General features: G+C 41.4%; 1 protein-coding gene across 3 annotated transcripts; it reads left to right on the top strand.

The window, feature by feature from the left end:
* mast3a (microtubule associated serine/threonine kinase 3a) lies at positions 1-23406 on the top strand. Of its 3 annotated transcripts, XM_088429807.1 has the most exons (28): positions 1-144; positions 1885-1916; positions 6097-6185; positions 7216-7288; positions 8844-8864; positions 9731-9812; positions 11343-11500; positions 12913-12988; positions 13110-13319; positions 14328-14429; positions 14731-14863; positions 15225-15310; positions 15432-15517; positions 15657-15865; positions 15957-16095; positions 16213-16345; positions 16421-16586; positions 16693-16794; positions 16888-17010; positions 17094-17203; positions 17282-17460; positions 18041-18162; positions 18239-18427; positions 19224-19447; positions 19640-19762; positions 19845-19981; positions 20089-20273; positions 20443-23406. In XM_088429807.1, the coding sequence occupies exons 1-28, from the start codon at positions 106-108 to the stop codon at positions 21279-21281; spliced, it is 4167 nt and encodes a 1388-aa protein (XP_088285933.1). In that variant the 5' UTR covers positions 1-105; the 3' UTR covers positions 21282-23406. The 3 variants fall into 3 exon arrangements, with proteins under 3 accessions (XP_088285933.1, XP_088285932.1, XP_088285931.1); XM_088429806.1 differs by lacking the exons at positions 1-144; positions 1885-1916 and adding an exon at positions 3299-3730 and having other exon boundaries at positions 9734-9812; XM_088429805.1 differs by lacking the exons at positions 1-144; positions 1885-1916 and adding an exon at positions 3299-3730.
* The last annotated feature ends 315 nt before the right edge of the window (positions 23407-23721 follow it).

The following is a 23721-nucleotide window of genomic DNA, read 5'->3' as shown; positions in this document are numbered from 1 at the left end:
TGTGGTGGCGCAGCAGTGACGAGGAGCAAACACAACAGATCGCCGAATGGCTTGACGGAACAAGCAAACGCTTTTGGCTCTTTACATTTTTCATCGCATTTGATCATGGACGAGCCGAATATCCTGAGACGACGCGGGCTCCAGGTAAAATGACTGAACTGGCGCTGTCACGACACGCCGCTTGTTTCCAGGCAAATTCCAAACAGCGCGAGGATGAGACACTTTTTGATCATTTGCATTAGCGACCACTTTTCTCGAAGTAATCGCGCATCTTGTGCTGCTCATTCATTTGGCGGTGTTGTGACGCGAGCGCCGCTTTTGTGTTTATTTCGGAGCATCGCTTGACAAATGCGGTTGCCTTGGTGATAAGAGGAGCACACACGAGCAAGGCAGGATGCAACCACCTCCTTTATCTCCTCCCGAGTGCCATGTTTGTTTTTCTACGATGGGAATAATGAAGTGCCTGAGCTACTGGTGGTCTTTGTGCCTCTGGTTTCTCTGGAGAGGATGACAGCATTAAAACAATGACAGACGTGGAATAGAATGTTGTTTTGAATTAAATTGCATATATTGAACTGGATATCAGTGACACAATAGTGAACAGGGAGAATATTATTGTACATGTAAAAAATATTAGACCATCTTTGGGAAAATGAAGCCTCAGGAAGGCCTTTGATATAGATATATATATATATATATATATATATATATATATATATATATATATATATATATATATATATATATATATATATATATATATATATATATATATATATATATATATATATATATATATATATATATATATATATATATATATATATATATATATATTTTACTCCTCCAGGTGGCACTCTTGATTCCCTTTGCATAATCTTGCAATTTTAAACCAAAAGCGTCATTTAGAGAAGTTAAATAAAATGTCACTTGTGGTCCATGAGGCTTAATTTTTCTATCACTGCCATCTTTGTCTCTTCAGTTTGTTCTTCAATGTAATGCTTGTACAGCATTTGAATCATTTTTAGGTCATTTTCTTTCACATCATGCTCACGGAAAGCACACTTCTTGTAGTGTGATAACTAAGAGCTCATGCCATGCTTAACTTGAACATGTCACAATCTGGGTGAAATTTCAGCTCCCTATTGTCTTCTTTCAGTCCTTTCCCTTTGATGTGAAATACCTTCATGTAATACTAAAAAAAATGTACAAAATACCGCATGAGGGTTAAATGCAACTAAGAATGCATTTGTTTGAATGAACAAAATGATCACACTACCTAGAGCAGTGCTTCTCAATTATATTTTGCTAAGCCCCCCCAAGGAAAGAGAAAACTTTTCATGCCTCCCCACTCGATGCGCTGCCTATAAATAAGATTATCTTTACAATTGTATACAATTACCTGAACCTGCATTCTTTTTAACATTAACAAAAGAAAAATGCAATATAAATCAACTTTCAACAACCGTTCATTATTTTTTACAGTGTTTGTACTGGTTACTGCTTAGTTTAAAACAGAAAAAAATGCATGCACAATGCATGAAACATAAAAAAAAAATACACTTGACATGACAAAAACAAAGCCTTTTCCCTGGGGTTACCCCCCCCCCCCCCCACACACACACACACACACACACACACATGGACTATCTGCATCTTATTTCTTTTGTTTTATGTCAGTTGGGTAGACTACTAAAAGACAATAAAATGCATTTTTTGTCCTTGTACATTTTTTGACATTGTCCAGCTGGCATACAGCCAAATCAGGAGTGCTGCTCTAATTGGTGCATATTAAATCAATATAAACGATAAATATAATGAATAGTATTGAATAAATATCAGTGATATTTCTAATTAATTTCTCTTTTTTCAATTTAATTTCAGAAAGAGCTGAGTCTTCCAAGGAGGGGAAATGTGTAAGTGCAACCAGTTCAACCAGTAGCTTATCACCTGCCATTTTGTCAGTGTAAATCACATACTATGTGGATTTTGTGGATTCTAATGTGGATTATGTATTCTTCGAAGCTGTTAATCGCGACAGTGAGCAGTCAAAGTGGTCTTACCGCTCAGACTGGTTTTATGTTAATTTACACAGCAAACTGGAATCATGTCAGTTGGCCACAGTTTGAATATATATATATATATATATATATGTACACTTTTTTTTTTTTACACTTGCTTGGGTACTTTGTGTTAAAGCAGGAAGTGCCGGTCGGTCTCATGACAATTTTTAACCTGTTCCAGAACAACAAGGTGAGGTTACAGTATATTCACCTTGTGACTAAGAGACAAACTCAGATAACAGCCCATGGATTGTAGAACACATAACGTCATGCTCCATTGACGATAGCCCTGTGATTGACTGCCGATTGGGCCACCATAAAGTTCACTTCTTGTCAACAGCATCATGTCGGAATAAGGGAAGAATTCTTGTGTTGCAATAATCAGCACTTTTCGGGGGACCCTAAAAATGTCAAATTCGTTCAACATTTGGCATTACGTTGTGTTAGCAAATGATTTTCAACACTTGGTTAGTCAGTAATATATACAAACAAAACACACATGTGTGGACTGACCATTTGTAGAACCTTTTGGAAAAATAATAAATTAATTGAAATCTCACACACATTTGTACAGCTATACTTTTGAGGACATCCATTGACAATGCACTTCCGAGCCTCTAACCCTAATTTTAACCATCGTAACCATTTCCCTAATCTCAAGCGAAATCCAATTCAAAGCTATACTCTAAAAGCGAGTCTTGAACCTCAAAAAGAGGTCTGAACTTGTGGGGTCCACCAAAAGTGTAAAATGTCACCACAAACACAGTAAAACCCAGAATTGATTAACCAATATGTGGAAAAACAAGGACACACCCGATCAGGATTTTTTATTTTTTTCGATCGGCGTGTTTATAAATAACTCATCACCAATACGTTTGTAAGATGGGGCGTTATGCCTATTTAAATTGCGTGTCTTTCACCGATTTTGCATAAACTGCCAAATACTGTCTTGGCTGACCCTATATTGCCCAGGTCAGCAAAAAGTCTGATAAATCTGTATTTATCCAATTTTATATCTTTAATTTGCTCTACAAAGTGCATCCTAAATAATAAGTACATCCTAAATAGTAGTTTGTTGTTAACTTGTCATATTCATGTACTGTATTTAGGCATTGCAGCAGTGACCTGGTTTTTTTTTTCAATCTTGTCCCAGGGTACATGAAGGCACCACAAATTTCTCCTTCCTCCAGCGCAAATGTTTGCGCATGCGCGTTGTGTCGCTGATGTGACTGGAAAGTTTTTTTCTTCCATCACGCTTTATGTGTGTGAGTGTGTTTTTTGTCGCAGTTATCAGTCGATAATGTCGCCTTGCGGTGAGGACACATTTTTCCTTAAGCGTAACGGGTAACACAGGGGGAGGGAGACCTCGAAGGACGGACATGGCCGTAGAAGCGGCTCGTCATGACCGAGCTGGCGAGCGGAGGGTCTGGGCTCGGTTTGTAGCGAAGCTGAACGGTGGACGTTGCCGACCAAGGTGGCTAAGCTAGCTGGCTCCGGGCAAGACATGAGCCCCCGGCGGTAGAGGACAACTCCCGTACCTGGATTTTGCCTTTTTCGCTCATCGCCAGCATCACCATCATCATGGCCGATCAAAACCATTACTGGACGGTGTTACCGAGCTACAAAACCAGCTTTGTTACTGGGGCCATGATGAAAAGAACCAAAGGGTAAAATAACATTTCAAATGCTATGCTAAGCTACTAGCTGTCTAACTATCCGATCAAAGCTATTTGTTGCTTCTGACACAGGAGTGTGTGTTGTGTATAACATGTGTGGACTGCACATGATCTACAACAATCTGTCGCATAAATGCCACAAAATACCCGTGCAGTCGGTAAAGTGGTCCCTCGTTTATCGCAGGAGTTACGTTCCCAAAATTACTGCAGTAACCGAATTCGCGTAGCTATACAACACCCCCTTTTTTGTTGTTTCTTGGTTTAAAAATAAATCAGTGAGAGCAACATTTTATTTGTCTTGTCCGACCGACGAAAATAGCAAGGCCAACCTGTAATAGATACGTTCACAAAAGAAAAGCAATTTATTAGAGATAGAATTTTTTTTTGAATGGTCAGTCTTAAAAGGTAGCACAATGTCAAGAATAGCAAGGTCAACCTGCAATAGGAAAAGTTATGATCAGAAATGAAAATCTGCATATCAAAGCTGCAGTAACCGAAGCGCAATGTTGCGAGGGAACACTTTATTTCAAAGTGATCATGATATCAACTCCTTTCTGGGAGATGGATTGAAGTAGCACACATGTCCTTTACCATGACCAGTATAGATGTACTCAAAAGACCTGCGGTCATGCATGCATTTTTGTATTTGTTGTTACTGATAAGGCTTATTCCTCCTGTGAATTGTACTCACAGACCATTTTATTGGGCACACCTTTGTAAAGACATCCCTTACAAGAGTTGTAAACATGACCTGCTATCAATTTCCCTTGTAATTCAATTCTCATGCACAATGTTACCTTGAAATGCAAGGTTAATTAATTCCTTGGCCTTAACTCTATAACATGACAGGCAGTGGGGCGTGTCCTGCCGAGAGGTCAAGTGGTATTCTTGCAGTCGTTCGTTGCAGAGGATTAAGAATACAGCACAGTATGGAGTTCTGTGAACTGCATTATTTTTGGTCAAATCAGTTGCTTAAATGGATGTAATAGAACTTTCTTTCAAGTCCTTTATTCACAAACCAAAACTGCTTGGTGCTGGTTAGGTGGTACTTGGCTAGCAAAATATTCTACAGATGATACATCATTGACAAAAGTTTGAGAACCACTGGCTTTAAAAAATATTGCACATCTTCATAGATAGTAATTATAGTCTGTGTTAGGATCGGCCCTGTTAGCAAAGTAAAGGCTAAGGTTCAGCGGACATGGAACATTGAGCTACAGTGTATTAATCTTGCTCTCACAATAAGCATCTTTTGTGTCCCTGCTAACTGTAGAGACATGCAGCCCATCACAGTGATTTTTCTTCCCTTCTGGTTTGATTTCCTCGGAAGAATAAAATGGCAGACGTTTGAAAAAGCCTGCGGGTTGGTTTGCAGATGTTTTGAAGTTTTTCTTCTTCTCGTAGCTGTATGACTGCCGTTTTTTTTTTTTTTGGTCTTTTCACTTAATGGCATAAACGTGAAAGTGTTTGAATCTGCCGCAGCGGCTACCCAGAAATGTCAACATCCATCAACTTTCCTGTCACCTTAATTATTTTCGATCATATGTACAAGAGAAAGAGGAAAATGTCATCAAACACCTCAGGAGGAAACAAAAAACAACCTAGATCTGGGCAAAATGCACTTTGAAAGCCTTTTTTTCAAATTGCTGGGAGGATATGATAATTGCAAAGTTTTATACTAATTTCCTGGTTGAGATCACAAGGCACAAGCTGGAATAACACAAGTTGAGCAATTGTTTAAAAAGCTAATTGTTTTAAAATGTTAATTTGGGATAGACCTATATATATATATATATATATATATATATATATATATAATATATATATATTTTTTTTTTTTTTAGTGTTCAAGGGAACTGAATATTTAGGGCCAATTAATGATTTTCAGTAAAAGGGTAAACATATATATTTTTAAAATCCAAATTTATAAAATCAAATCCAAATTTCTTTCTGGAACCAAACCGAAACTAAAAGACGTGTATAGGGTCGGCGTGTTATTTTCTCTTGCACAGTCGGTGTGGGGAGGTGTAAGGGAGTTGCAAACTGCTTCTGTCTTGCTGGTGTTGTCATATGCGGTTTTTGTCTGCATGGGCGGGGCCGGTGCGAGAGCGCAGAATGAGCAAGTAATGCTCAGAAATGCATCAATGAAGGAAAAGGGAGTGTTTAATTTGAAAAATCGATATTGGAATATGGTTAAAATGTGATAACAAAGTTGACTTTTCATGTTACGGCCCCATCTATATATTCTTCCTATGAATCAAAATAAATGCACTTTGTGTTTTTAGTCTGTGTAGATGGTGTAATGCAAGGGAATTTGACTTTTGGATGTTAAATTGTTTTTTTTCCTCCTCCCACAGTGCCCGTAACAACAAGAGAAGGAGTTTGGCAGTTGGGAGCCCTTCGCCCACGCTCTCACGCCCACTTTCACCTCTCCCGCTTGCCACAGGTACTTGTTGACAAGTTGACAGTTGTGAGCCAACTGAAATCTCTGCGTTTGTCTCATTTGGTCTCTCGTTAGATCCCTTTCAAATCTTCTATTTTTAATTTGACATTCATTGAAATCATTTCATTTATTGCCCAACCTTACATAAAATACAGGTACATATGCATTAAGAATGATGGGAAACATTTAAGTGAGACAGACATACAAAAAAAAAAAAAAAAAAATTTAAACGGGGCAAACTTTTTCAAACCACTGACCCAGTGCTTGTTTTTATGTGGAATGTCACAAGATTGTCAGCGTTTGCCCTCAAGTTTTATTTTGTTTTTTTCCTGTCAGTGGATCTCAATGTGATATGACCATGTTATGTAAAAGAATCAAAGATCCCCTTATGCTGAGCTCAGCAAACATACCTTTTGTGTCGCCACGTTTGATTACCGTTCCAGGTGTCATAAATTCCTTCTGTGTCTTGGGCCACACTATCACCACACACAGTCTTCACACCTTTGGGATGAATGTAAATCTTATCAATTCACATGAATACTTTAATGTAATTTACAGACAATTAACCAACCTATCGGCCATGCTTGTCCTTCAATTTTTGCCTATGCTTATTGCACAGCAGTTACTGTTGCATTGGGAAATTACAATTATATTGGTGTTTAAGACACAAAACTCTGGCCAGTTATTATTTATTTGAAAAATCTTACTATCAACTGGATGATTCACTGATTCAAGCCCAAAGAAGTATTTACGCATCTTCACAGAGTCCATCATTCAATGCAATGTACTAATTTACAGATATTATTTTCAAATTTTAGGCTAAAGGAGGGTCTAAATAGTTTTCTGTATAAATAAATAAATTGAGACAAAAAAAAAGAAATAAAGTACTTAGTGCTGAATAGCTAAGATTCTTGAATGATATCTAAGATTCTTGAATGATAAGTGAAAATACAAGTTTGAGATTGAATGCCAGGTTCTAAACATGGTTAACCGTTGTCAGTTTGTATGTTTGTAACACACTGCACTTCTTTAGCTGGCAGCAGTCCTGCAGAAAGCCCCAGAAATGTTTCTGCCAGCAGCTCTGCAAACTTCCAGTTTGCCCGCAGGTAAGTCTTGACTGATATACATAAATAAATACACTTGAATGTCATCTGTGAATGACATCAGGCTTACGACTTACACGTGGAGATATTTTTGTCGTTCAGAAGAATGTTGACGGGAAATGAAAATGGAGGGTGTATTTCTCCTCACAAATAAAATAAACTGAGTTCAAAAGATCATCACAAGACAGAAAGACCAGGAGAAAGCTGAGCTGTTTCCCTGCTTTTTTTTTTTAAGAAAAAATTAACAGGGTAATAATGATATGCCCTGACCTTTCCATCTTACTGGAAAAAAAGCCCTCAGAGAAGCAATCAACCAGCTGAAAAGCCTCAGGGCATCTTGTAGGTCTTGAAATTGCTGATCTTGCCCTCTCAAAACACTCCTTACAACACATGAGGGAAAAAAAAGCTTTTTAATTTCAGATGTAAAGTTTCCATGGTTGGAGTTTTAAGCCAACGCTCCCATAGTTTTAAGTCATACTGCGTCTGTATTTATGAGTAAGGCGATTCCGTCATCAGACATAAAATTAAGTTACTGGGGTAATGTTGCAGTGTTTACGTGTTCCTGTTTACACACAAATGCTGAAAATGGAGTTTTGGAAAATCTTAACCCAGGCCACAGATTTCCAAAAACTCAGGATGCACTTATTAGAAAAATGCGCTTATTCAAGTACGGCCTTGATTAATTTTGCCAGAGAAGCAGCAGCAGTCTCCCATAATGGCACATAATTCATTTCTGGGTTATGATCATATTAGGTGTAGCACTGCAGCCCTGGACATTGCAGCACATGCAGGAGGGTGGCCTGTGTGGTTTCAAATGACTCATATCCATTAAGACTTCATGGACTGCCAAGAGCAATACATAGAAAAGGTCACTGGGTTCATGCCTTCTTTACACCGGTGTCCAATTATTTTGGAACATATAATCACCGGCTATAGGCCCGCTGCGCACCAAGCAACACGACCAAACACCAGTCAAATGGACAGTCATGACTCGAAGCCTCATTGCAGCTCAGGGCAATGGAGAACGTGCAACGTTTAGTGATTTTAGGGGAAGGAACAACGTGGTGACAATTGTATAGAACCAATAGTGAACCCAGTAGTCAAACATCGAATAATCCGCAGGTCACGGTTAGTCAGCAAAGTTCCTGTTGTCATTTCATATTTAGTAACGTGTCCATTAAAGCTTGTTTGTGTGAGGCAGCCTTTGACCATTCTTGTCATCATGGATTCAATCAGTGAAAGAAAGTGGGACATGTCCTTAGAGAAGCATGCTGTACAGATGGGGGAGGACCTTAAGCATCTCAAGCAGTGTTACTAAGCGCTCAAATGTTTGTTGTAGCACTGCTTCGTGTGAGTGGTAGTTTATGTTTTGCGTATCAAGTTTATGTCATTGCACCAGTATTACAGAGAATACTGGTGCACTGGAGCGTGACAGACAGGCTTGTTTTGTCATTCTTGTGAAGCAGTGTTGACTATGATTCTTCCACTTGTCTTTCTCTGCTCCCCTTCCCGTCATCTCCTGCTCCACATGTGTTGTCCTCATCCCGCCTCTGTGAAGCCATCTGGCACGCACTGACAGGTAAAAGAAATCATCCGAATTTTTTGTTTTTTTGTTTTTTCTTATGGCCAATATCTCTGTTTCTTTAGTTTTAACTGATGATGAGAAGTTTCATATGCAGTCTAATGATACTGAGGAGCTATCTCAAAGATGATTTTGCTACACTATAGTTTAGAGTAGTAAAAGCTGATCTAATTATCATCTTTACTGCTGTGTGTGGGCGGTAGGGTGATTATATGTTAGCAATGCAAATGGGAGCACAGCATAATACACTACTAAGATGGATGCGACAGAGTAAACAGTCAAATGGAATGTTGGTGCGTCAAGTCAAATAGCGGAAGAAGCCCGAACGAGTCAATCTAATGTTAAATTCACACCAAATGTGAAACGCTTCACGTTGACTTTTTCGATGGAATTTGATTGTGGGATGTTTTGAAGTTGTTTCGTTCGCACTACACCACAACAGAGAAAAGCAGGGGCTCTTCTGACAAAAAACAAAGGTTATATGCTCAGCAATTCTCAATCAGGTGGCTGGTGGTCGTGCTACAACCTTGGCTAATGCTAAATGCCTAGATGCTAATGCTAGAGTAGTGTAGACGTCATCACGCTCTGGGAATTGTTCAATTTACGTTGAGTCTGACCATAGCATAACTCAGATTTGATGAGACTCATAATGGTCACACTTCACAAAGATTAGCATGCATAAAAACTACCATTGTACACAAATCAAGCCTATGGTATAGAAATAAGTCCAAGGTTGAGATATAAACGTTTCCACAGCACTAGCTGTTCTTAATTTCCAGTACTGGAGTCTGAATAAAGCAAGTTATATACTGCACTTCACAGATTTTATACTTGCAGAAGTTTACTTTTGTTTTGTTTTTCAGCAGAGGAGATGGCCGAAGATGGTCGGTGGCGTCGGTTCCCTCATCTGGATACTGCACCAATGCACCCAGTTCATCAGTATCTGTAAGCTTTTATTTAAATCTATGTATTTGCGTCCTTCAGTATCTGGCTTCCAAGACCTCTGCAGCTACCTTTACTGTGTTCATGCCAAATGTTGTGCACAGCTGATACTTCACCTTCCCTCCCTTCAGTCCCAAATCAATTTTCAAAGTGTGAAACTCTCACCTGCTGGCGGGCTTGCAACTTGGCCTTGTGAATGAACAAGTGTGTGTTTTGCTCCGCCGGCCAGTCTGGAAGCCAAAGCTTCATTTGTGGCAAGTCTATGTTCTTGGCAAGAGGACAAACGTCACCGGCGTCTCCAGACCTTCAGATTGTCATTTCACGCTCACGCGCCAGCAAGGTTGAGGTCCTACGTGTGGCCTGGAAGTGCGTTGTCAAAGCTCACAGATGACCCTGACACCAGACTTTGAAAGCGCGAACGGTACACCAAATATTCCGCATTCAACTGACTTAGTTATACACGACGTAATGAAAAGAGATGGGATTATGTTTTCATTAGTTAGTCATGATAACAGGATGTGTCTGATGATAAATACTTGAATCACAGCACTCGATTGTGCTTCACCGAGGAAAGAGATGAATCATCCAAGAGTAATGTAACTTGCTTCCAGGAGAGCTTTTTCCATTGCAATTTGATCTGTTTGTCAGACTAAATTCAAATATTTTGATGACAAAAAAAGATCCATTGTGTGAAGCTGTTTATTGTCATGGAAAATTAACTAAAGCCTAACAAGTGAACTTTATTTTGGCACAACAATGTTGCAGAGCCTGAACATGGTTATACATTTCAATTTTTCCTTTTGGGAAAAGTCAAATTGAGATATTTAGTGCTTGGAGGTTACACCCATCAAGTTTTTATGTCTGGTTTTTCCGGTGACTGTTTTGATACTTTATCTTGAAACTCGTTAGGAAATCTGCAGTTGGCTGTGAAACAATTGTCTGTCATGGCTGAAATTTTGCACGGTTGGCCACATGGCTGAGAGACGGTGAGGTCAGCCCTCTCCACACAAAGCGCCTTTCACAGATCCTCTCACTGAGTTCTTTATGCTGCTTTGGCCTCAAACATCTCCTCTTCCCTCCTCAGGCTTTCTCCTCCTCTTTCTGTCACCTAGTTTCTCTACTCATTTACCCCTTCTGTCTTTTCCCCTTCCATTCACGCATTTCCCTTTTACCATTAAGACCCCAGCCAGATGGAAGTTTTCATGAATTCCAGGCCGCACGTCACACCTTTTGGCATGGACTGAGAAAAAGAGAAGGCACACGTGGCCAACATAGCAGCTGCGCAGTCTGTCTTGGGACCTAAATGCGGGGCCAAATCAAAATCCTGCTTTTGCAGAGCACTTAATTTTGCATACTCGCAACTAAGATAAGCAAACTTAGATCATTTATTTTTCATTTGAAGTACCATTGCTGTTTATTAGCTTATCCTCTTCCACATGTCCTTATAAAGCAAAAATAAATGCTCTTAACTTATTCCTGTTATTAATAGCTTATCTCACTGCTTATCCTCCTTCCTTATCTTTTCTTCCACAGTCTTCCTCTTCCCAGGAGCTCTTGCACCAGCTGCCTCTCCAGCCAACACAAGATGATCTCCATTTCCTGTTCAAGCATTTCCGGAGCACGGAAAGTGTGGCGGATGAAGAAGGACCTCACGCCTCACCCCCTGTCAGGCTCCGCTCACGCAGTCTCAGGTAGCATCCAAAATCAGGAATCTCGTAATTTACCTAGTAATTGATTGTCATCCGGCATCACTGTTTTCAGCTGAAAAGTCACATATTTGCCAAGGAGGTAAAAAAATACTTCATTAATCATGAGGGCAAATTCCAGAATGATGAATGTGTTGTTGTCACAGAGAGTAGCAGAACAATCAAGTAGCTTCTTTCTTATCCTGTGCCATTAAATGTTTAATTCTAGGGGAAAAGTCTGAAAATTTGAGATGTAGGTACTATAATGCCCTTGCATGTAGGCAAGGAAAGCCATGGCTGATGCATTTTCAGTCATTTAAGGACCACCTTGACAAAATAAGCTCACTTGTCAGGAGTGACTCATATTCCAGCCCCTGATGTCAAAGCCATGCCCCTTAATAGCACACAACTGCTATAATATGAACAATTAATTACACTTTATAGAATAAATGTACATACGTGTATTTGTTTTTTGTATTTTAATATGTTTCTAATGAATACAATAGCTTTTCCTTTTTTCCTGATATATTATTTTCAATGACTGTTTTCCTGCTGCATAATATTAATTCCTCAAAAAACACATTTGAATCCATCACAGTTGGTTTGAAGGGAGCGGTTTTAGACAATAAATTGATTTCAGCATTTCAATCAATTATGTTTTCATCTGACTTGCACTGAGAAATTTTAGTGAACAAGCAAAAGTCAAGCTTTATTTATTCACGTTCTTCAATGTTTTGTCATTTTCCAAAAATAGCGAATAAATAGTCCAAAGCGACAATGTTGCCCTGCTGGTAAGACACCTTTTTTGACACCACGTGGTTCAAATTAAAATGGGTTACTGGCAAGTCTCAGTGGTGGATTTGGAAATAGCTCCGGAGAGCCTGTAAAACATTTGTTGTTGACCTCATAAAGTGCCCAAGCAGTTAACCATCAGCCACCTTATTAAACCACTCTACCGAAATAGAAGTCATGTTATTTGCTTTACATGCACTTGTTCTGACTGGTTGGCTTGTAGACGTCCACCATGGCTTGCTATTTTCAAGATGGTTGCTGATAGTGTGTTTATTTCTCTGGCTTGTTGCAATCGTTCCATCTTGTAATTGAACCCCTTCACGCACAACAGATGTTCTTATGGCTTTTGCAGATGAGAAACTGATCTGAAACACATTAGAGGCATTTTTTTGCGTTTGTAAACACTTTGAAAGAAATTCTTGCAGTCAAGCCTTTTTCAGGCAGTTTGGAGGGGGCGGGCTTTTGGATTGCATGACAGTATTTCAAGTAATATAAAAATGAAATGTATCATTTTTTATGGTTTAACAGTCTGTATTTTTCAAATGTTGCATCTGTAAAAGTATTAGCTTGTCAGTGACTTGATAGGATGTGTTGATTGTTCCAACATTTGTCCACTTCTCATCCAGCCCTGGACGAACCTGTGGAACGTTTGACAATGAGATTGTCATGATGAATCATGTCTATAAAGAACGTTTTCCCAAGGTACAGGCAAACTTGGATGCCATCTTTATTTGCCTTCTTTCAATATCCTTTTGAATCAATCTTCACTTTTGATTCCTTCAATTTGATATTTAATAGTCTTCCATCATTGTTACTTTGCTAGGCAACGGCACAGATGGAGGGTCGACTTCTTGAGATAATTGAAGAGTGTTCGCCTGAAACTGCTCTGCCGCTGGCCGACGGCGTGCTCGGGTTCATCCAGCACCAGCTGGTGGAACTGGTCCGAGACTGCCTGGACAAGTCCCAGAACGGCTTGGTCACCTCCCGCTATTTTGTAGAGCTGCAGGAGAAGCTGGAGAAGCTTTTGCACGAGGTAAATGTGAGCCTAAGAAATATGCATGCGTCTGTGCACTTTTTATTTTATTACCATTGAAATGTCCTTTCTAGAACAGCCAGTGAAATTCTCATGCCAGTCCTCGCTGCTGTTGAACATTACGTACTTTCACGTAGCCTTGCTATGATTCATTACATAATCTTTCCAGCCAACATTTTGTTAAATACGTATTCTGCAAGGCACATGAGCAATAACACCCTCTTCAGAAACTTTCCCTGTGACTTTTCTTCAGGATGAAAGGGGAAATAAATGAGCCATACACAGGAAAAGTTCAACATCCTCAATTAGGACTCCCCAAAAAGTATACTTCAAGTCAAGTTTAATAGCCCGTTGAGGGATTATTATTATTATTATTATTATTTTTTTTTTTTTTTTATGACTTGCGGGATTTGAGCCTAAAAAAAAAATGATTCTATTCTTGAATTCAATAGAATACCTCAGTTGTCATTGTACACAATTATACAGCGAAATTTGGAGTACTGCTCTTATGGGTGCATATTATTATAAACGTATACATGTTTTATATATTCTTTTAGATTATTATAATGCTTTGCCCTACATATTGATATTTTTTCCCACTTCGCGCTGTAAAAGTTAAAAAAAAAAAAAAAAAAGGACAATTACTGCCAACGGGTTATCTAGCCCTTAATCAGCAAAGAGTCCCAAGGGGGCTTCGTGGGCCTACACTTTAAAAAAAAGAAAAAGAAAACTAATGGTCTCTAGCTCCAATTTGAATCTCACTGGGCTATCCACTGTTGCCTTTTCCATTTGTTTGGAATTCAAATCATGAATGTGCATTTTAGAACGTGCACAGTCTCATATGGTGTCTCTAAGCATACATTTACAAGCTTTTACTGGTATTCATAAACCTGACAAAGCAAAGCACATTTCATGCTTGTTGTAAAATATTTTAGCACAAGCCATGCTATCATCTTTTAAACAGCTAATGGTTGATGTAAAGAAGGTGTTTTGTTGTTTCTCCATCAGGCATACGAGCGTTCAGAGAGTGAGGAAGTGACCACAATCACAAAACTGGTGAAGAAAATCCTCATCATCATCTCCAGGCCTGCCAGGCTCCTGGAATGTCTGGTAATGCCGGTTTGCCTCTGAAGCCCTGAACTAAATACTTGAAATACAGATGTCACAAGACTGTGATGATGGGTTCTGCTAATAATAATAATGACACTTGGCTGAAGTTCCACGTTATCTGATAGAAAGCATCGTCATGTTTTGTTCTCAAGGGTTGGCACTTGTATAGCTAGTGTCAACATGATGAATGCTGTTTCATGTGTCCAATACATTGCTGAGTTTTTATTTTTTTTTACATGTTTTCGCATGCTAACGGTGACTGTGCCAAACAGAAAAAAGCAACAAAAACATTGTTTTGCAGGAGTTTGATCCCGAGGAGTTCTACCAGCGATTGGAGACTGCAGAAGGTCAAGCCAAGGTGAGCCAGGGGATCAAGACTGATATTCCCAGATACATCGTCAGTCAACTTGGCCTTACCAGAGATCCTCTTGAAGGTGCCGTGCAGTTTTCCATTTTTATCATCGTTATTTTTACATTTACATTTTTGGATTTCTACATTACACAAATAGTGTTACAGAAGAAGATAATGTGTATTTTTGACTCACTTGCACTGTGACTGAGTGGCCCAGTTGTTTTAGACATTAAAGTTGCTTGGGTGGAGTCTCACTTGGGACCGGCTGGTATTATGCTTTGAGCATTATCTGGAATGGAATGGGAAAAAAATATTTCATTTCCCTTGCTTCTAATTTCTGTATTGTTACAAAAACAGTTTACTTGAATCAAAGATGAATGTAGTGAAAGGCCAATCTACTTTTGGTTCTTAAATATGTTCTGCTATTAACCGTGTGGTTACAGAAATGGTCCAACTGGAACAAACAAGCCCAGGTCAAAGGTCTGCCAGCAGAGAGTCTGATGAGTCTGGAGAGGCACCGTCAACACAGGTAGAAAGTAAATGAGGCTTAGAAGAATGACATGCAGACATACTTAGCACAAATATTCTTCGTGTTCACAATTCTGATTCTTCTTCCTGTTTTTCTCTGTACTGTGTCTACTGCGATTCAGAGTCGTGCAGTTTGCACTCCCCCGCGGAGGAAACCACTGGAGAGTGACTTTGAAACTATCAAGCTTATTAGCAATGGCGCCTATGGGTGAGCATGACAGGGTTTCTTTGTTTGCAGTTGTCAAACTGAAGCTCTTTTGTGAACATAAGTAGAATAAACAGTCTTCTTCCATTTCCCTTCTTGTCCTCTACTTTTCCTTCTATTTCCCCCCCATTCACCCTTGTAGAGCTGTGTTTCTAGTCCGCCACAGGGAAACCCGACAACGCTTTGCCATGAAGAAGATCAACCGGCAGAACTTGATTTTGAGAAACCAGATCCAGCAGGTGTTTGTGGAGCGAGACATCCTCACCTTTGCTGAAAATCCATTTGTGGTTTCTATGTTTTGCTCATTTGAAACACGGCGGCACCTCTGCATGGTCATGGAGTATGTTGAAGGTAGCTGCCAATGTTTTTTTTTTTTTGTGGTGCGTGGGAGTTGTTTTCTGATAGTCTCACGTTTGTCGCAATTTGATACACATCTTATCAGGTGGGGATTGTGCCAATCTCTTGAAGAACATCGGCCCTTTGCCTGTGGACATGGCGCGCATGTATTTTGCTGAAACCGTCCTGGCTTTAGAGTACCTTCACAACTATGGCATTGTACACAGAGACCTCAAACCTGACAAGTGAGACCTCAAACTGCAACAGCTACATGCTCAAAACTGTAATTCTCTGTTTAAGTCTGAGGCTGTGAGGTCAGACTTGATGCAGCGCAAAATCTGTTTTTTTTCCTTCCTTTATAGTTTGTTAATCACCTCCATGGGACACATTAAGCTGACGGACTTTGGGCTGTCAAAGATCGGTCTGATGAACATGACAACCAATTTGTATGAAGGTCACATCGAGAAGGACACAAGAGAGTTCATCGACAAACAGGTATGTCATCTTTTTTTCGGTACACACGTTGATTTCATGACATCAACTAAGCATTAGCTTTGCACTCTTCTGCAGGTGTGTGGTACCCCAGAGTACATCGCTCCGGAAGTGATCCTGCGCCAAGGATACGGCAAGCCTGTAGACTGGTGGGCGATGGGCATTATCCTCTATGAATTCCTGGTTGGCTGCGTGCCTTTCTTTGGAGACACACCTGAGCAGCTTTTTGGTCAGGTGGTTAACGGTAAGTTTTTGACTGTAATTTTTTGTCATCACTGGCAGCGTTTCTGTCATTTTTTTTGAGTCATCGAATCCTCACATGAATCACCATTGTTTGCTTGTTGGTCAAGATGACATCATCTGGCCCGAAGGAGATGATGCTCTGCCAGCTGACGCCCAAGACCTTATCACCAGACTACTTCGTCAGAGTCCGCTGGAGCGCCTTGGAACGGGTATGGCAGTGATTTAAAAGCTGACCTGCATGGAGGAGGAAATGGAGGATTGGAGGGTGAAGTGTCAGTTTAATTTTTCTTTTTGCTCCTCAGCTGGAACTACAGAAGTGAAGATGCACATCTTCTTCCTGGGACTTGACTGGAATGGCCTTCTGAGGCAAAAAGCCGAGTTTATACCACAACTGGAAACTGACGAGGACACCAGTTATTTTGACAGTGGGTGCATTTATGGATGCAACAAAAGGGTTTTTTTTTGTCATGGATTACTCTAATGTTATGACTGGGACTGTCGCCTACAGCCCGATCAGAGCGCTACTCTCACCTCGGCTCCGACGATGACGAAACAAACGACGACGAATCCTCTCTTGAACTGCGCCAGTTCTCTTCTGTGGCCCATCGCTTCAGCAAGGTATGGTCATGGTTCCCCTTTTGACTAAATATCTCTTGGTCCCATAAAGACGCTGAATGTTTTCTTTCCCTACTGAAGGTGTACAGCAGCACAGAGCACCTGTCCACCTCGACACCATCCAATCAGAGCCTGTCGTCTTCAGAGCGCAGTCATAGCGAAGAGAAGGACGAGCGATGGGAGGGCAGAGGCGTCTTTTCCCCCGGTGACGGATACAAGCACCTGGCAAGCGGAGACAGAACAGATGGACTTCGGGGGAGGTGGGAGATTTTAAACAAGAAGATTCTTGTTGACCTGCTCAGTATATATAACAAACTGGCTAAGTTGTAGGACATGAATCAGGACTGATTGACAACTCAATAATACAGCGGCAAGTCTGGACTTCACCCTCACATCCAAATATAGCCACCTCCAGCTCAAGAAAAAAAAATAAAATCAGGATGGCGACACCCAAAATGCCAAACTTCATCGTTAGAAAAACGAGTCCACATACCAGTGGGTGATGTCCCAGTGGTTGTCTTTTTTTTTTATTTCTATTTTAGATTTTAATGTGGTCAGTGAGAACAAACTGTTCTGAGTTCCGGAATAACTGACTCCACTTTCCCTAAAGGTTTTGGCGTTTCAGAACATTAAATGATGATTCATTACCGCGGGGCTTTTTTTTTTTTTTTTTAAAGTATGTTACCAAACGCAACCACGACCAAGCATGAAACCAGAAGCATGCACATATGAAAAAAAATTGCAAACTGTGATAACTGGTTTTGGCCTTTTCCAACTGTTGTTGTTTTTGCTAGCCTTGGTTACCGTTTCTGCTAAAGTCTGTGTGTATCGCTCTTGCAGTTTGCGTCCTCGTGCTTCGTCCAGTTCCTCCCAGTCGGAGCGCAGTGCTAGCCCGCTGGTATTAAACAGCACTCAGAGTCTTGACATGATGCCTCGCTTCGCTATCCCCGCCGAGGAGGAGGGTAAGCCTGGATAGACTTTTACATGTCTTGTTATTTTCATCCCTTAAATGCCCACTCCTTTGCTTTGTGTTTGTAGATGGTATGGTGTCCAATCTGCGGCGCATTCGGCTGCGTAGCAACAGCACTGGCACCAGGCCCTCATTCCGCAGAGGCGCGTCCAGACGCATTGCTCACCAACTGGACACCCCAGAAAAACCCAGGCCTCCAGCTGGAAAAGTCCCCAAGTCCGCCTCAGTCTCGGGACTTTCCCTCATTATTACCCCAGGTGCAAAGATAATTATTACCTCGCTACAATTTGAGGACTGCCTAATTTGTCAAACACAAAATAGAGGGCAGCTTTTACAATGCTCATAAGTTGTTTTTTTTCATGAAATAACACAATCTACAATACTGATGTTCTTTTATTTTATGGGTAATGTTTATAGTGCCCCTTTCAGACCGTTGCTAAGCAATGTATACAATGCTGTAACCAAAATATAGCAAGAGCCAACAAGACTGTAGGTGGCAGTAATGCACACTTTTGGGATTGAAGTTTTATGCCTGCACTGTGTGCAGGACAAAAATGCTTCGCAAACAATTAAGCAACAAAATCCACCTGGTGTGATCCATCTTATATGCATTTTTCCATTGGCTATGAACCTTAAATGACATCACACAGAATGTCACCTGTCCAAGCGCAAAAAGCTGGTGAGCCGTGATTGGTTGTTACCTTAGCCCTCACCAACTGTCATTTAATTTTCAGGCGACAGCCAGTGGCAAAATGCCCCTCACCCCACCCGATGGATCAAAACAGCTGAATTTTGCTGCTTAATTCTTACTCCACAAACACACTATTAAACAAGTTGCATAGAACATAATATATTGACAAGGGAGTTTATTGGTTGACTTCCCTCTCAATGATTTTGAAGGGATACATTGTTGCTTTTGCTGTCTTTAGGAATAGTTCAGTGTACATATAATGAGAATATGTTTTGGTCATTTAACATGTAAGGACAATCGCCCAGGTGCCTTTCTTCACAAGAAAGAGCATGAATGACCTTTTCAACTCACTCCCCATCCAGATGACTCAGCTGGCCCTCCTTCCAGCCCCAAGTCGTCGCTATCGCTGTCGTCCAACCCCTCATCCAGAGACTCGTCGCCTAGCCGGGATCTTTCCATCAACATCAGTTGCCTCAGGCCTCCGGTGGTCATCCACAGCTCCGGGAAGAGGTTTGGCTTCGCTTTGCGAGCCATCCGAGTCTACATGGGGGACAGCGATGTCTACACAGTCCACCACATGGTTTGGGTACGTGTCCACTCATGCGCTGCTCTCACAACAATAATTATACTTGTCAAATGCCAGTCAACTGTGCTTTTTTTGAACATGTCCTTTTCAGGCATTTATCGTGAAATGTGAAAAACATTGTTTTAATATGGCTGCTTGGCAAAGAAAGCGTTTTCGGCACGGCTTTTGTCATGAGCTCTTATGTGTGTTCAGTGCGTGGAGGAGGGTAGCCCAGCACACGAGGCGGGTTTGAGAGCCGGAGACCTCATCACTCATGTCAATGGGGAATCGGTACAGGGTCTGGTCCACACTGAGGTGGTGGAGCTTCTGCTTAAGGTATAGGATGGAGCTCAAATGTATTTTTATAGTGTGTTGTTTCAGTTTTTTAGCTTTATATTAAAACGTCTGATTTGAACAGAGCGGCAACCGGGTGACCCTGCAGACCACTGCTTTGGAGAACACTTCCATCAAAGTGGGCCCTGCCAGAAAGACCAGCTACAAGGCCAAGATGGCTCGACGCAGCAAGAAAAGCAAGAGGAGAGACGGCCAGGACAGGTACAGTGCCATGTTGAAAGCATATTTTGGATTCCAGTCGCTTTTGGTTGAATGTTTATTCTTGAAAGTGAAGATAAAAAGTCTGCTATTGCGGTTTGGCTTTACAGCCGGCGGCGTAACATCTTAAAGAAGCTGTCCAAACACGCGTCCCCTGCGCCCATGCAAAGCAGTCGCAGCTTCTCTTCGGGATTCCACCAGTCATCCAGCGACAGCCTCTCCGGCTCCCCCACTCAGTCTCTCTCGCCCGGCCCGTCCACTCCCTGTCGCTCTCCAGCTCCTGATCACTCCGGAGGTGAGATGGGATGATTTAGCCCTTAATCTTTTCTTTTAGATACAGCTTCACATGCACAATACAAAGAAAAACAGGTACATGTTAAGGGCAATTCATACCTTTTTAAGTGGGATGCCAATTTGAAAAGGTCACCTTAGTAAACTTCCTTTGTCCTTTTCTATGGGTGCAGACTCCAGTTCCTCGCCGTGCTCCAGCTCCCCTAACTCTCCGGTACCTCAGACCCGTCCCAGCTCCCTTCACGTCCTGGGCCGCTACACCAAGGCGGGCCGCTGCAAGTCTACCAGCAGCATCCCGCCGTCCCCGCTGGCATGCATCCCGCCTCCTCAGCCTCTGTCTCCTCAGTGCTCGCCCTCCTGCCTCTCCGGCCACCCCAAGTCATTGCAGGGCTTTCACGGGAAAACGCTGTCCCCGCCCACCGTCGCCCGCCATTCCGTGCGCCCCCGGAGCGCCGAGCCGCCGCGCTCGCCGCTCCTCAAGCGAGTTCAGTCAGCCGAGAAGCTGACGGGCGACAAAGCCGGCGGCGGATATCACTGCGACAGGAAAGCCTACACCGCCCGCCGCCATACCATGGAGGTGCCTCTGTCCGAGGGCGAGGACGCCGAGGAGGACGGCGCCACCACTTTCGTCTGCGTGGGCGAACATGGCCGCCAAGGCCTGTACGTCGGGGGCCAGCGGGGCCACCAGGACGAGCACCATCGCGGCGGGGGCGCTGCCTCGCCGCAGCTTCGCGCAGCTAATCACCAGCACCACCACCACGCCTCCGGTGTGGTGGTGATGAGGAAGCTGGCGCTGTCCGAGCGTCGGGACTCCTTCAAGAAGCAGGAGGCCGTGCAGGAAGTTAGTTTCGACGACTTGGACGAGCGGGAGGCGGTCCTTCCCCCCGCACGGTCGGAGACCTCTAAAATATTTCGGTCCGAGCCGAAGGCGGGGGGGAAAGCCGCGCAGGATACGGCAACCCAGCAGAAAGCCAAATCCAAAGATAAAGAACGCACCTCGCAAGGGATTTAGAGTGGCAACCGTTTTCTCATAGGAGCGTCTGATTTGTTGCTCACAAAAAAATTACTGGTAGATCTTCAGGATCACCTTAAAATGCACTTCAACTTAATTTGACCATCTCTAAACTTTTGAATGTACTTTCAGTATGTTTTGCCAAACTTGCCGTTTTCCGACAAAGAGCCAAACGGCAGATTTCACAACAGGTGTCTGAGTCGCTTATGGACCGATACATTTCCATGGCCGTCCTCTTTTAGGCCTTTCCGAAGCCCTAACAGTCATTTTATCGAATGCACATGATGTTAACTTCCCATTTACATGTTAACTCAGTGACAACATGGAAAACATGTCATAACATAAAACAGTTGAAGCTCAACAGAGGTCATGCGAAATAGTAAAAATATACACTTTGTTTGAAACAATACTCATTGGCATATATTCTTGATCCTCTACAAAGAATGACATTTTACAGAACGTTACTATGTTACTTAGGTAGCAGTAGACCTCGACAATGTTGTGATTTTTGCTGTTTTTGCTGCTTGTTGGAAAACCGCTAGTAATGCCAAAAGTACTGGAACACTGAATATGGGACACGAGCAGTGAGAAGTTTGGATTGGTCAAATTGTGCTCAAGTGCATTTGAATGTTCATCCTGAAAGCAGCCCAAACTTTTTGTGAGTAGTCCATCTTGAGATGACCACATGTCGCCAGACAACTGTGATGAAAACAGATGTTTCGCATTCATTTACGCATCCTTCAATACCATTAACATAATCATGACTGCCTATTGTCACTGGTTTTCTCTCTTTTGAGAGAACCCCCCCTCTGACACATTACATTTTGTAAATATATTTGTATTTTCAATGAAGATGTGTATTTATAACTTTCTACACTCCTTTTTTTGTTGCTTTTTTTTTTTTATTGGGATGCTTCAGTGACTTTGCAACTGTCAAAAAGCCCGAAAAGAGATTTTTTTTTTTTTTTTTTTAATGGCTTTGCGTTGCACTTGGATGCAACTGAATACTTCATTTTGTGCTGCTTCTGACAATATGACTTGATATGAGGATCACACTTGAAAGCCAAACATTGGTGCCAAAGCAAGGTTTCATGAGGACAACACGGACTCACATGCGCAACAAACTGCTTCTCTTGTATAATGATGCATATGATCTGAAAAACATCCTAGTGGCGCTGTTTTTTTTTTTTTTTTTTCCTCCTAGTTGTTGTCCTCAACACACCAACTACCTGTCGTGCCCGTCTCAAGTCGTATTTGGTGTACTCGCACAAGTCTTGTAGCAGTGTACATTTCACGACTGTTTTCGCTCTGCCTAGATTGAAAAAAATTGTACAGTGAAGCAAATTTTCTTTGCTCTTTTTGGGTGTGTAATACGAATGAATGTTTACGGCAAATATGTGTGTGTGTTAAATTAATATTTAAAAAGTATAATCGCATAGTTAAACTAGAAATCCTGAACAGAGGAAGTTAAAAAGTGATTTTTTTTCACCCTCACCTATGAAGAAGCTTTGCTGTTTGTCATACTAAAGTACGCTGTTGCTGAGTAATGTATAACCAACGGCGAAGATTCAAGTGTAGGATGTGTTGTTGAAAGTGACTTTGTAAAAGGATGCTTGGCCTGCAAAGTGAATTGAGTGCATATAAAGTGGCAGGTTCCTAATCTCCTGGCAAGATCAACCTCAAAGGATTTTGCATGCTTTACATTCCACCCTATTATTCCCCCCCCCCCCCCCCCCTTACTTTTTTTCAGTTCATTGGAGCTATTTCTGTCAAATGTGGATGCTGTCAGGATTTTTAAAAAATGTTATACCCATTAACATTCGTACCCTCAACTGTGTAATGATTTTTTTAAATTTCATTTTTCAACTTGCTGTTCAGCAGGTTAGCATACCCCCCCCCCCCCCCCATACACACACAAAAAAAACATTGCTCATGTGCGTTGTGTGTTTTTAGTGTACTTCTCCAACCAGTCGTCATGTCACCATGACAAGTGGACCTTGTGAAGTTCCTGCTATGTGGGGATCTTGTTCAAACTGGTGTGCCAATGTCTTTTATTATTGTTTTTTTTCACAGTCTTAACAGTGCTTGAAATAAAATATTCACCTGGAAAAAAGGACAGTCCGAACTTCCATTGTGTCAAACATTTTTTATCTTTACTGCAAATATGTACATATCAGCATCCCGTTTTTTCAGGTCGAAACAATTAGGTACTCTAATGGATCTTGTGTACTCTGGGCTGATAGTGAGGCGCTCTAATATGGCCATCAGCAATTAAAAGAAAAGATGAATTTTTGGGGCGTTCAGACCCCCCTCCCCTCATTCGTGGTCATATAATGACATTAACTTGTATCAAACAACACTAAATTAATTTAAAAGATAACACAATCCCATATGTATTATCAGTTTTGCTTTGACATTGGTATTTGACATCAAATCTGTT

The sequence above is a fragment of the Hippichthys cyanospilos genome, chromosome 12 (assembly GCF_059441005.1).
Source record: "Hippichthys cyanospilos isolate Australia breed blue-spotted pipefish chromosome 12, RoL_Hcya_1.0, whole genome shotgun sequence".
Taxonomy (NCBI): domain Eukaryota; kingdom Metazoa; phylum Chordata; class Actinopteri; order Syngnathiformes; family Syngnathidae; genus Hippichthys; species Hippichthys cyanospilos.
This window is presented reverse-complemented; position numbering and strand designations above follow the sequence as displayed.

Excerpts from the sequence above, each read along its gene's own strand:
- mast3a (XM_088429805.1), top strand. The coding sequence starts at position 3,645 with ATGGCCGATCAAAACCATTACTGGACGGTGTTACCGAGCTACAAAACC. Across the intron at positions 12,989-13,109 it reads ATAAAGAACGTTTTCCCAAG|GCAACGGCACAGATGGAGGG; the intron begins GTACAGGCAAAC and ends TTACTTTGCTAG. Across the intron at positions 16,096-16,212 it reads AGAGACCTCAAACCTGACAA|TTTGTTAATCACCTCCATGG; the intron begins GTGAGACCTCAA and ends CTTCCTTTATAG.